Raw genomic sequence first — 12,877 nt, forward strand, 5'->3', positions numbered from 1 at the left:
AGCAAAAATGATAGTCATTTGTATTAGGCAGTGCTAATGACACTGAACGCTGTTGGAATTCTCACTGGTATGCCAAAACCCTGCCACAGAGTTGGGTTTCCAAAGTGGTGGAATGATAAATTCACAGTAGCTTTCTGCCCAGCATGAAGCCTAGATGTATGTATTCTGGCCGTCAGCATCAGTAACCAATGAGCCAAAGGAACTCTTGCGCAAATGGCTTTGTACACAAGCAAAGCTGCAAACTCTAAAAATTCTTCCCAAGCACATTTTCCTCCATGCCATGGATATTTTTCATTTATGTATCCATTTCAATCACTGTGGTCCCACTTTGCATATTAACAATTCCCAAGGCAATTTGCAAATAAGAAGGGGAAAAATGCACTGAAAAAAGATTGAAATTTACAATTAATGAAACAGATTGTAGCAAATAAACTATCAAAGACACAGCCAAGTTCTTATCGGGGGAGCAGGGAGGAATGAGCCATAGAAATCCCCTGAAGAGGGGAAGTCCGAAATTTGGGGGCTGCAACAGAAAAGGCCCTGATTCATGGCTCTTTTGGCAGATTCTTGCTGGCAAGATCTGTGGTGGAGCTCATTTGGAGGAAGCATACACACAGAGAATAAGAATCCAATCCATTTAAGTCCATAACTGAAATGGGCCTTGAAACAGAGTAGTAGCTGGTTCAGTTCTTTTTCAGACATCATGTTTAGGACCCTATAAAAGACTCTGAGCCAAGCCCCAAAGGAGAGAAAAAAAGCATAGAGCAGTAGCAGATACCTCACATCTGGAGGCTAAATGCGGCCCTCTAGGCCTCTCTATCTGGCCCTTAGGGATTTCCAGAATCAGAGACCTCTTCCCAAACCACGCCCATCTACATCCCTGCTCAATTGCCAGCCTTGAGGTTTTAATTGTGACAATGCTTCTTGTTTGCCCAGCTAGAGAGGGGTGTCTGCACAGAAACATCTGGATTCAACTGCACCAGTCTCTTTTGCCTTTGGCACCACTTAGAAGATTGCCCATGAGGATATGTGGACCTTGGACTGAAAACACTTCTGCCACTGAACTAGAGTCCACATCTAAAGGTATCTGGCCAAAGAAGATACTCTTGCCACCCCATAGTACAACAATGAGGACTTTGTAGCCCTTGAGATGCTGCTGGATTACCAATTCCTATCAGCCTCAGCCAGCATGGAATGATGAAAGTTGTAATCCAACAACATTTGGAGGGTTGCAGAGTCCCAATGTCCTCAAGACCCAATGCAAACAAGACTCAGAGTCAGCGTTTCCAGCTAAGGAGCCAGATGAGGTTCTAGGCTCTGAGCCTATTGCTGAAGAAAATGAGATCGCTGAGCTTCACAGCCAAAGGTCAACAGAACAACCTCTCATACTTCCAGGGCCTTTAAGGCTGGAACCTGGACCCTCATGGGTGCCTTCCATTGAACGTGAAGAACCAATTGCCTCATCACCAGTCCACTGCTGCAGGAAGTACACCATGTACATATGAAGCTATAGAACAGATGAGTACCCATCTTCCAGTCAGAGGACTGACCCTTTAAGAATCTGAAGTTACTTACAATGGGGAAGAGCATGGGAGAAGTAGTCTGGGGGCAGAGGCTGAAAAGGCTCAGGTTGCTCTCAAACTTTATCAGAGCATTTGGAGCTCATTTGGAGCTATCCGTGGTCCTGAAACTCCTGCTCTGCCTTGCTTCATGGGATCTAGCAACAGTGCAGAACACAAAAGGGCAGGACAGCCAAAGATCCAGGAGATGAAGTTGGTGGGATGAAGAGGAAGCCCACTATGGACCTGAAATCTCTTCTAGGGCTAAAGCATATGAAATCTATAGCAGGCCAACACCCCTGAAGTCCATCTCCCTTCAGGTGCCAGCTTCCTCTCATATCCACCTGGGAAAACGTACCCAGACACACCGCTCTGACAATATGACACACACCTGTGTTGAAGCTGTGTGACTCTAACACTGCCTGGTTAATTATCCAGACCCTGTGGAAATACTGCCACTGTAGCAGCTTTTGGAATGTGTATTTCTGCCTCCACTGACATGCAAAAAGAAAAAAAGAAAAACGAGAGAATCCAGGCTAGCAGTTGAACCCAGAGCACTCATCTGACATCTAAACAACATTTCTGCCACAGCACCAGTTTGATTCAGCCGGATGAAAACTTTTAATTAAAAACACACCCTTATTCTCCTTCCAATTATTTACAAGTCTTGTGAACCATATCTTATCCTTCAAGTGTCTGCGTAAAGTCAGACAAGGGAGGAATTCAGTCACAGATTTCTGACAGATTTTTTAAAAAGGAAAGAAAACAGTCTACATCACATCCCACTGAAATTCTAACTTAGCTGGTATGATTCAGTGAGAAATCTGCCTCCATTTAAAAACAAAAATCCCCTGAAATTAAACTTCAGAAAATGCACATCTCCCCTGGGCCATGTTTGCAGTGACAGATTAATGAATTACCTATCTTCTGGAGAAGAAATAAACATGCAAAACTAATTAAATCCCCTTGCCTTTAGAACAATAGGGAGAAGGAAAACAGCGGCCACAAAAGAAAAATAATTAACCTTGCTACTGAGATTTCGTTGTCAGAGCTTAGAAGTGATACATTAAAAATGAGGCTCTCTTTGACAATGCTTTACTCATTCAAAACATAAATAGATGCCATCGGAGGAGAGAGAAAAGAGTTTTGGGGCATCTTAAAGACAATGGCTCACGTCTCCAAAAGGGTATGGGAGAATGTGATGCTAACAACCAATACCAAGATGAAGGTCTACCAGACTTGTGTGTTGAGCACACTGTCCTATGGAAGTGAGTCGTGGGCAACTTACAACTGCCAGGAGCAACTCCACAACACCTTCCTCGTGTGTTGCATCCAAACGATTTTGGGCATCACATGGCAGGACAGTCTCTCAAACAAAGATGTGCTCTCCCAAGCCCACATTCTCAGTATGTTTGCGTTCCTGTCTCAGTGATATCTATGTTGGCTTGGTCATGTCCACAAAATGGAAGGTGGCAGGATCCCCAAGGAGCTGGCTTCAGGCACCAGGCCCACTGGCAGACCAACTCTGTGTCACGAAGATGTCTGCAAATGTGACATGGAGGCTGGAAACATCAACCCCACCATGTGCAGATGACCACAGTGCCTCCAGACAGACAGACAGGTTGTGTATCCACAGCAATGACCAGAAGAGAAATGACCACCGGGAGGAGTTCACAGAGAAGAAACGCACTGGTGCATCTGCAACAGCACAACCGGATGCATTCATCTGCCCCAGCTGCAACTAAACATGTCTCTCCCATATCAGTCTCTACAACCACAGCAGGCACAGTAACTCTCCAATGGTTTGACCCCCAAAGGCACACTCTTCCATTGTCTCCTGAGACACAGTGCAGACATACAGAATACTTGGCCAAAGTTTCCCCACAGACTCCCTCTATTTAAATTACAACAATTATTTACACATTTAGTCACATATCTGCTTCCTAGTCATATAAAATAGCCAATTTTATGAAAATATCTGTCATCTATTGGGATGATCCTCCCCTATCCAGCAGCCAGTAAACTGCCACCCTATCAGGGACACCCAAAACCCCATGAAATACAGCAGCTACGGTCTGTGACATTTCAGCGCAAAGCTCCAGCATATAAAAACTAATCACAGATAGCATTCAAGATAGCATTAACCATCAGTAGCACCATCCACAGGCTTTTACTGAACCCAAAATCAACTCTGTTGGCACTGAGTGACTGGCAAGGAATGCAAACACCTGAGCACATGTTCGTTTGGGTGGCAAGTTAAGTCACAGCAGATGAGCATGCAATGCCTTCCGACAAATCCATGCAGGTGTGCCTAATGCCACAGAGCTAGAGACAACACATCACAGACTAATAGTGTATCAGCAACAGTTCTTTTCCTCCAATATGTCTCCAGGAGATTTACTTGGAGCAGGATTTACTTGGTGCAGTGGTTAGAGTGTTGGACTAGGACCTGAGAGGGTTCAAATCCCCATTTGGCTATGAATGTCGTTGGGTGACTTAGGACCTCTTTACCTAACCTACCTCCCCACAAGGTTTTTGTGGGCATCAAATGAGGTGGAGAACCATATACACTATTTTGAGCTCCTTGGAGAAAACAGTAGGATGCAACAAATGCAAATGCATTTTCATGTGCTTAACTTCCCCTTGAATTAATTTATTTTGTAGCAATGAGGCCCATGGTACGTACCCCCAAACAGCTACAAGGGAGACCGGTTCCTTCATGTTCAATGTATTTAGCATATTTTGTTAATATCCTAATAATATTATGAGTGAGGATTTGTACCTAGCAAAAATAGCACCACTCATGACCAAGAGGGAGGTATCAATAGGCTTGGGGAAATGTTTTTGTTTAAATCTAGCGAGGTTTTCCTAGTAGCTATTGAGAGTCTTATCTTCTATTAATTTGTCTAATCCTCATTTTAAACCATCCCAGTTGGTGGCAATCATTGCCTCTTGGGGGAGTGAATTCCATAGCTTAACTATACACTGTGTAAATATGTCCTTTTTTTAGTGTGGCTTGACACCAAAACAGCCCATCAAGGACTGAATATGCTCAGTAACTATGGAATGGTGGCTGAATGTTGAAGGTTGGGGAATGGGGAATGGGGAATGAAAATACAGGGGTACCTCAGGTTACAAACACCTCAGGTTACAAACACTTCGGGTTATAGACTCGGCTAACCTGGAAGTAGTACCTCAGATTAAGAACTTTACCTCAGGATGAGAACAGAAATCATGTGCCGGCAGCGCAGCAGCAGGAGGAGGCCTCATTAGCTAAAGTGGTACCTCAGATTAAGAACGATTTCAGGTTAAGAACGGACCTACAGAACAAATTAAGTTCATAACCAGAGGTAACACTGTATTCAAAAAGGGCTGGCTGGCTGCCTGCCTGGAACCGTCCACACTGCAACATTTTGTTATGGTTTCAACTTGCTAAGTACAATCAATTCACCTTCAATGCATTAGCCAATGTGTATGTATGTTGCGTTTGTCTGGCAATTATTCCTGGTCTCCATAGGTTCCCTTACTGCAGAATTCTCCATAGGATCAGGTATGAATGAATTAACATTTTGAGAGTTCCACAGACAACAAAAAATGAGGTTTCAGATGGGCTGGTATACATTTGCAGATCGTACTGATTTCAGCTAGGCAGAGAAGGCAGCTAAGTGTTTGTTTGTTTTTTTGTGTTCATATGAATAATTAGTATTGGGTACTTCAGACACTAGCAGTAATAGCCTTTCTTGGGTCTGTCTTTTGAGATGTAAATGGCATTAAAATCTCCAGCTCCCACAACATTTTATATGGATCAGAAACAGCCCATTACTGTTTCCTGCCCAGCATGTCAATAAAAGAAAATATGTCTTTGATTACTGTTTTATTAGGAAATAATTAACACTCTGAGAAAGTACAGGAATGTTGATGAATGCAGCAAGGTGCTGTTTGTGTGGGCAGCAATGATGACTAAGGTAATTCTGATGTTAGCCAAATATTTACAAAAGCCAGCAGATTGAGCTTTCTCTCTGCAGGCAAATGGCCATATAAAATGAATGTGGTTTGAATGCCAACTCAAAATCTTCAATACAATTTCAGAGAAGGTCACACCATTTAATGATGTAGAACACCGGCTAACAATTTGTAGACTTCACAATCCAAAATTCAAGACCATTTCCATAAGATAAATGGACCAAAATATTTGAAGGTTATTTGCAGTCAGCCACTCATATTCCTCAAAAACCAATTCAGCCACGTCATTCCAACAGGATTTCAGAAACAACACGCATTGCCAAGCTGAAGGAGAATATTTGAATCTCAAAGCAACTAGCATCCCAAATCCAATTTCTGTAGTTCCCCTTGGGTTTGTGCTTTAATTTATCAGACATGCTAATTGTCAGTCATTGTGCAGCTGCCTGATTAATCTATTCTTTTCAGATCTGGAGATACAGAATAGCTTTGACTAACAAATTAGCTGAGGTCCCTTTGTAAAAATTGCCACTTTCTTCAAGTCTTGACCTGACGTATAAAAATTAACTGAGACACTGAAAATGTTAGAGAAGCTGAGCAGAGAGGTCAAGTGGATCTGAAATCGTTGCAAAGCTAGGCAACAACATGACACTGGCAAGCACATTGCAGGGGAAGCTAGCACCATATTCATGCACCTACTTCCCATCTCTATGTCGATAGCTATGTGGCAGCATTCTGATAGCCAGTGTGGAGCAGTGGTTAGACTGTTGGGCTAGGACAGTGTTTCCCAAACTTGGGTCTCCAGCTGTTTTGGACTACAACTCCCATCATACTTAGCTAGCAGCACCAGTGGTCAGGGATGATGGGAACTATAGTCCAAAAACAGCTGGAGACCCAAGTTTGGGAAACACTGGATGGGGATCTGGGAGACCAAGCTTCAAATCATCACTCAGCTATGAAGGTCACTTGTGCTGGTTGCTCACTCTCAGCATAACCTGTTTCACAGGGTTGTTGTGAGAATAAAATGGGGAGGAAAGGAGCTGTGTACTCCAAAAGTAGGATATAAGTTCAAAAAAAAAATTATTTTGTTTTGTGGTGGTGTTATTGTACATTATTTGATTTTCATTGCATTATTCAATTTGTATTGTGTGTCATGTAGATGACAAAAGTTACATATTTTGGGAGCAAATTCCATAGGATAATCATGTACTTTGTGACGAAGTTCTCTTTGTCCTCATTGTAAACATGTCTTGAGGACCCAGAGAGGGAGTGATGTCTAGTTACATGTAAATATGACCCTGGCTTACAGATCTCCCTCCAGAAGTCAGGAAACTAGGGCTGGTTGTTCCTCGAGGCCTTTGTTGAAAGAGCCAAAAAGAAAGAAAAGAAAATCAGGGAACAACACCAAATATTTAACTGCTCCACCAGCCAAATTCTGTGTAGGTATATGAAAAGGTAGTCAAGTTGCAATTCTGCCAGGCTCTACCCATAATCCCCAAGTTTCTCCTCAGCTCTGTCCCTGGCCTGCTGGATGTTCTCTGAGCTATGCCACTGACCCACCAGATTTCCCCCCCATTATTAAGCTTTTTTTGAAAACACAAATTATGAAGCATAACAAAACAGATGCTAAGGGTGCGTAGTAACATAGCCAGTTTAAGACACCTCAATTACTGCTTGTGCTAATAAACACTTTCCTTCTCCTTTAAGTTTCATTTACAAGGATTTTTGTTTGTAGAGTTTAGAGATTAAAAGAGAAAATACATAACTCGGAAGGTCCAAAGTCTAGAGCATATCAGGGATGGAGGCAGAAGACAAGCATTATCCTACAGGAATGTCAGGCAGTGCTCTAGCTCTGCTTAGAGGGCAAGTATTTTCAGCGACCTTACCACCACATGACCTCTGCCCAATTAAAACTCCTCTTTTGCACAGTAGGAACTGCCTCATCGGACATGCTAGGTTTGGATGAAAGTGCTTCAGGGTGGTGGAAGGATGAGCACATAACAAACCATGCAGGGTGGGAAGAGGTGGAGCAAGGAGAAGCAGAGGGCATTTCAAAGAAGGGAGAGAAAAGAGGAGTACTCACATGGCGAAGGAATCAGGGGGAGCTGAAACTCTCCTCAGGTCAGCAGAGGGCACTTTAGGGATGCTATAGGCAGCAGGAAATGTGCAGCCGGGAGAGGATCAGCACAACGGCATGGACAGACAGGGAAAAAGCCCAGAGAGAGAGAGAGAGAGAGAGAGAGAGAGACATACAACAACATTTAAACAGAAACAAAAGGAAGGCATCATGTTGAGGCAAAATGGAGGTGTGTGCTAAGCTGCAAGGCAGCACAACCATCAATGGAAAAGCCAATGGGAGGTATCAGCAAGCGCAATGGAGGAAAATGGCGTCTGGTTATGGGGCATGGTGGAACTCTGAGGCAACAAGGCAAGTAGCTGTCAATGGCAGAGTTAAGGATATAAGGCTGTAAGGTGAGTCCTGCTGGATTATCTATTCCAACTTTCTATTCTCATAGTGGCCAAACAGATGCCTATGGGAAGCCCACAAGCAGAGCCTGAGGGCAACAGTGCTCTCCCCAACTTGTGATCTCCCAGCAACTGGTTTTCAGAGGTAGACTGCCTCCAATATTGGAGGCAAAGCATAACCAATGGTTTGGTACCTTGGCTGGGCTTCATGAGGTTCCTGGGGTTTGAGCCCTGCAGCACTACAAGACCTTGGAGTATGAAGCATCCTACAGTTCTTCATCCTAAGAGGATGTATGCAACCATCTTTGGAGATAGACAAGCACATCATTGCCATAAACTCCCCCAACCTCTCTCACTTGTTCACGCCACTTCAGTGGTTCCCTTCCCTTCCCCCTCATCCCTATTTCTGAATTTCTGAGGCAATCAGCTCCATGCTTTGGGCCAACCATGAACTGTTTCCATGAAGATGAGTCAAACAAGACACGGACTCAAAAACACATGGCCCATATGGCATCTGAATGAGGGGCTGGGGCTGCCAATGGAGCCACTGACGTGCATAAAAATGCCCACATGGAAATACATTGTGATGGCCTTTGGGGCTTCACACAGCACCTCTTCACCCTGGCTTTGGAGATGCATATTAGGACTCACCTTATTTCTGTGATTTGGGGTGTTTTAAACTATTTTTAATATTGTGTACTGTTGTGCCTTAATAGTAATGCTATATTTTGTTGTAAAGTGCCCTGGGACCTTAGGGTGAATTGTGTTGTTGTTGTTGTTAGATCAATAGCCCAAGTGAGAAAATGTGAGTCCACAACTGGGTCCACAGAATGGTCTGAAGGCATCAGCATCGCAGTCTCTGAAACTAAGCAGGTCTGGAAGAGCCAGTGGGAGATCCTTTCTGAACCCCTGGTTCTCAGGCCTGAGATCTCTGGAGTTCTTTGGTTAACATTTTTTAACAGTTCAGTTTTGAAATGGCATTTCATCACACAGAATATCCCCCACCCCACCACCCCAAAAAATGCAAACTGAAAGAAAAAAATACGGAGGAAGCTGTTGTCCCTCATTGACTGTGTTACAGAGAAAACCATTTCAACTTTGTCTTTGGATCATAAAGTGCATGATGGGAAACTGGATGCTGATTATATAGCACTTTTCTCTTCAAAGTGACATTCAGATTACATATCAGGCCAGGTTCTCCAATCTGCCGGCACTGCAGCGTTGTCACTATCAAGTCAATTTCCCTCTCTTTCATCTATCATCAGTGGGATGGGTATTTTTCCCCCTCCCCTCCGTCTATTAGAGATTCTGGGACTGGAGTTTAGCTGGCAATTCTGCTAATGATGCATGAGGCGGACTGAAACGCAGCTCATTCTTCTAAAGCAAAATTGACTCTCTCCCAGATTAACTTCAGTAAAACTTTGCCACCAAATTTAACAAGCGTGACTCAGAAGACAAATGGACAAAAGATAAGAGCCATAAACAAACATGATATCTCTTTGTTCACATCTATGCCTCCTATTTCTCCCCTATCTGGAGACAAACAATATTGACACTGCACATTGGTGGCGCTTAAACTTTTATCCTAAGTTGCACCTTACCTTCTGCCTCTGAAAGAATTTCCCATCATTCTTATTTATATCCTTGTAAACATAGCTTTTGGCAACAACAGATGCTGACTCAGTGCAGTTGCAGAGAGCAGAGAGGTCCTAGTTTACCAAACCTTTAGCCACAGGAGGACTAGAAAGGAAGCTTGGTGTAGTGGTTGCAGGAGCGAACGAAGGCATCGTGACACCCGGGGCTGCAAACCGCTATGTATGGCGCATGTGTGGTGTCACTACTTACAGCGCATGTGCCGTATGTAGCGATGCTGCACATGCGCTGTACATAGTAGTTTGCCGGCGGTGGCGCTCCAGCACCGTACAGACGGTGCCGGGATCCTCTGCTCGTGCTATCTGTACAGTGCTTGAGTGGTGCCAGTGGCAAACCGCTATGTACAGCGCATGTGTGGCATTGTTGTGTACAGCACATGCGTGCGATGCTGCACATGCACTGTACATAGTGGTTTGCCGCCGGCGCCGGGATCTTCTGCTTGCAGCTGCGAATGGAGGATCCTCCGCATGCGGCAGCGGTGTGATGGCTGCTTGTGCCGCCGTGAGCCCCCGCGGGGTGCCTTCTTGTCACCCCGCCCCAGACATGGCACCCAGGGTGCACCGCCCCGCCCCCATTGTGACACCACTGAGTGGTTGTAGCGTCTGATTAGACCCGGGAGACAACAGCTCAAACCTCCACTCAGCCATGAAGCTCACCAGCTGATCTTGGGCCAGTCACTCACTCTCAGCTTAACCTACCTCACCGGGCTGTTGTGATGATAAAATGGGGAGGAGGGGAATTATGCATGCCACCTTCAGCTCCTTGGAGGAAAGGTGGGAAAGAAATGCAGTAAATAAATACATGAAACGCAAGATTTTTCCTGAAGTCGGGGAGGGGAAATTCTGGAGTAGAGCTATATTTTTCCCCATAATGTGAATACTGCCCCCCACGCCCAATCTAAAGCATGTGGAGAGGTCAATTTGTGTGTACATGGTGTCCCCTGTTCAAATATATAGTAGCTCCAGGCTTTGTGTCCATCAATAAATAGCAGAGATGGCTGCCCTGGAGTAGCAGAATTCTAGGCCCTCCATCTCCTAAGATGGAAATCCCTAAAGGGGAAAACACACACACACACACATGTCAGATCCTTGAAACATCAGGGTCTGAGATGGACAATAGTATCCTTGTCTCTTCCATTTGCAGCCCCATTGTTTTATACAAGTGGGTGGAGCAAAACCTAAAGGGGGGAGGGGATGGCAGGATTTGACAACACCTATTGCAGAAACATGCTTGTGAGCCTGAACCAACCTTTTCCCCATTTAAAATGCTCTTAGGCTGCCCACCCTTTGTGGGTTTTGCGTAAGAGACACACCAGTGAACATGTGGGATTTGCATTGGCTGTGCAATAAACTATGGCTATGCAAACAGTGCTCTTGCCACTGCAAATCCTGCTGGCGAGCCGCACAACTCAGCAGCTTCAAGTGTTTTAAAGGGAGAACAGAATTCCCATGGTTCAGCCACCCTGCCCTTCTGTACTTTGGCTTGCTCTGAGCCAAAGCAGTAGCCACTGTTAAGACTTCCTGCTGCAGGTTTTGAAAGAGAGGTGGACAAAGTACAGACTTTTCTAGTGACCAGGGTCTCTTGGAGGATGTAGGCTACCTCTGGTGGCAAGATCCAGGTGACAAATCCAGTCACTGAGGAACACATCGCCTGGTTCTGCTGCTGTGGTGCCAACAGTGAGCTCCAGCACCAAGGGCCTTCTGGCGGTTCCCTCACTGCAAGAAGCCAAGTTACAGGGAACCAGGCAGAGGGCCTTCTCAGTAGTGGTGCCTGCCCTGTGGAACGCCCTCCCACCAGATGTCAAAGAGAACAACAACTACCAGACTTTTAGAAGACATCTGAAGGCAGCCCTGTTTAGGGAAGCTTTTAATGTTTGATGCATTACTGTATTTTAATATTTTGTTGCAAGCTGCCCAGAGTGGCTGGGGAAGCCCAGCCAGATAGGCTGTTTAAAATAATAAATTTATTTTTTATTATTATTATTATTATTATTATTATTATTATTATTATTATTATAATATAACAGTGGCTGCAATGCACTCCCTGGAGGTCAGAGCTACCACCACCTTCTCGGCACCCCAACCCCCATGCTGCCTCCACAGTGGAATCTCAGCGAACAGGAGACACTGCTGCTCTTTCACCCCTAAGGAGGAAATGGTGGGGCTGCCCTCTGGGGCTTCCTGGGCTCCGCACCCACCTTTGATTCCCACTTCAACTGTTGGGTAAGGTTGATTTGACTCCCTTCTCCTTTGTTCCCGATGTAGATATTCACTCTTCCTGGCCGGGGAGAGGCACCATTTTGTGGTTCACCTCAGGTACCAAAGTGCCTTGGGTAAGCACTGCCACTACCAAATTTAAGCTGTCTAGCTGCCAACCTAGCAGTTCGAAAGCACGTCAAGTGCAAGTAGATAAATAGGTACCATTCCGGCGGGAAGGTAAACAGTGTTTCCGTGCACTGCTCTGGTTTGCCAGAAGCGGCTTAGTCATGCTGGCCACATGACCCGGAAGCTGTACGCCGGCTCCCTTGGCCAGTAAAGTGAGATGAGCGCCGCAACCCCAGAGTCGTCCGCAACTGGATCTAACGGTCAGGGGTACCTTTGCCTTTACCTAGCTGTCATAGAAGTGAGTCGCTGTGCACAAAAGGACAATACAGCCTTCGACGGAGCACAGAAAGCTCCATGCAAACAGGAACTGCTGTCCCATCACCTTCAATGGCAGATGATACCCCAAGCATGCAGCCCCATTGAAACATGCACTTCCATTCAGTATTCGGAATGCTTCCTAATATTAAAGAAAATGGGGCAATTTCCAGCCACGCAGAGCCCCATAGTCCTGGAATACACCAGAGTAGAAGGATGCTATTATGTAACTCGGAAGGGTCTGTCATCATCAACATCTAAAAGATAAAGCCAGCAGGAAGCCTGCAAATTCACTCAATATATATTAAATGTGGACACTGTTTGCCAATTTAACCAAACATTCTGTAAATATTATCCCAGACTTTTAAAGTTTAAACTCATTTGCTCTAGCAATGTTTGCATGTGTTTCACATTCGCTTCCTGCATAGAATTTGGGGGAGGAACTCAGAGGGATGTTTGCTGAAGGAAAACGTTTTAAGCAAATATTGTAGGCTGTAGAAAATAGTTTTCAGTTCTGTACAGCATAGCGACACTTCCTATCAACTAGTTTCATCTTGCATACTGTGCCACAGAGGCAAGCCTCAACCCAATCCATAGATC

At 44.9% G+C, this 12,877-nt stretch overlaps 2 protein-coding genes across 9 annotated transcripts in view; both read right to left on the reverse strand.

The window, feature by feature from the left end:
* DGKI (diacylglycerol kinase iota) overlaps window positions 1-12,877 on the reverse strand; it is a 251,072-nt gene that overhangs the window by 70,901 nt on the left and 167,294 nt on the right. For 5 of the 8 annotated variants that reach the window (XM_079992291.1, XM_079992288.1, XM_079992290.1 and 2 more), the window contains one exon: window positions 7,603-7,665. The exons of the other annotated variants lie outside the window; for them this stretch is intronic. In XM_079992291.1, coding sequence (XP_079848417.1) covers window positions 7,603-7,665 — 63 coding nt within the window. The remainder of the gene's footprint in view (window positions 1-7,602; window positions 7,666-12,877) is intronic. 8 annotated transcript variants of the gene reach the window in all.
* Window positions 1-12,877, reverse strand: part of CREB3L2 (cAMP responsive element binding protein 3 like 2) — a 298,302-nt gene that overhangs the window by 21,870 nt on the left and 263,555 nt on the right. The gene's annotated exons all lie outside the window — the stretch shown is intronic.

Source organism: Podarcis cretensis (genome assembly GCF_951804945.1).
Source record: "Podarcis cretensis genome assembly, chromosome: 10".
NCBI classification, from domain to species: domain Eukaryota; kingdom Metazoa; phylum Chordata; class Lepidosauria; order Squamata; family Lacertidae; genus Podarcis; species Podarcis cretensis.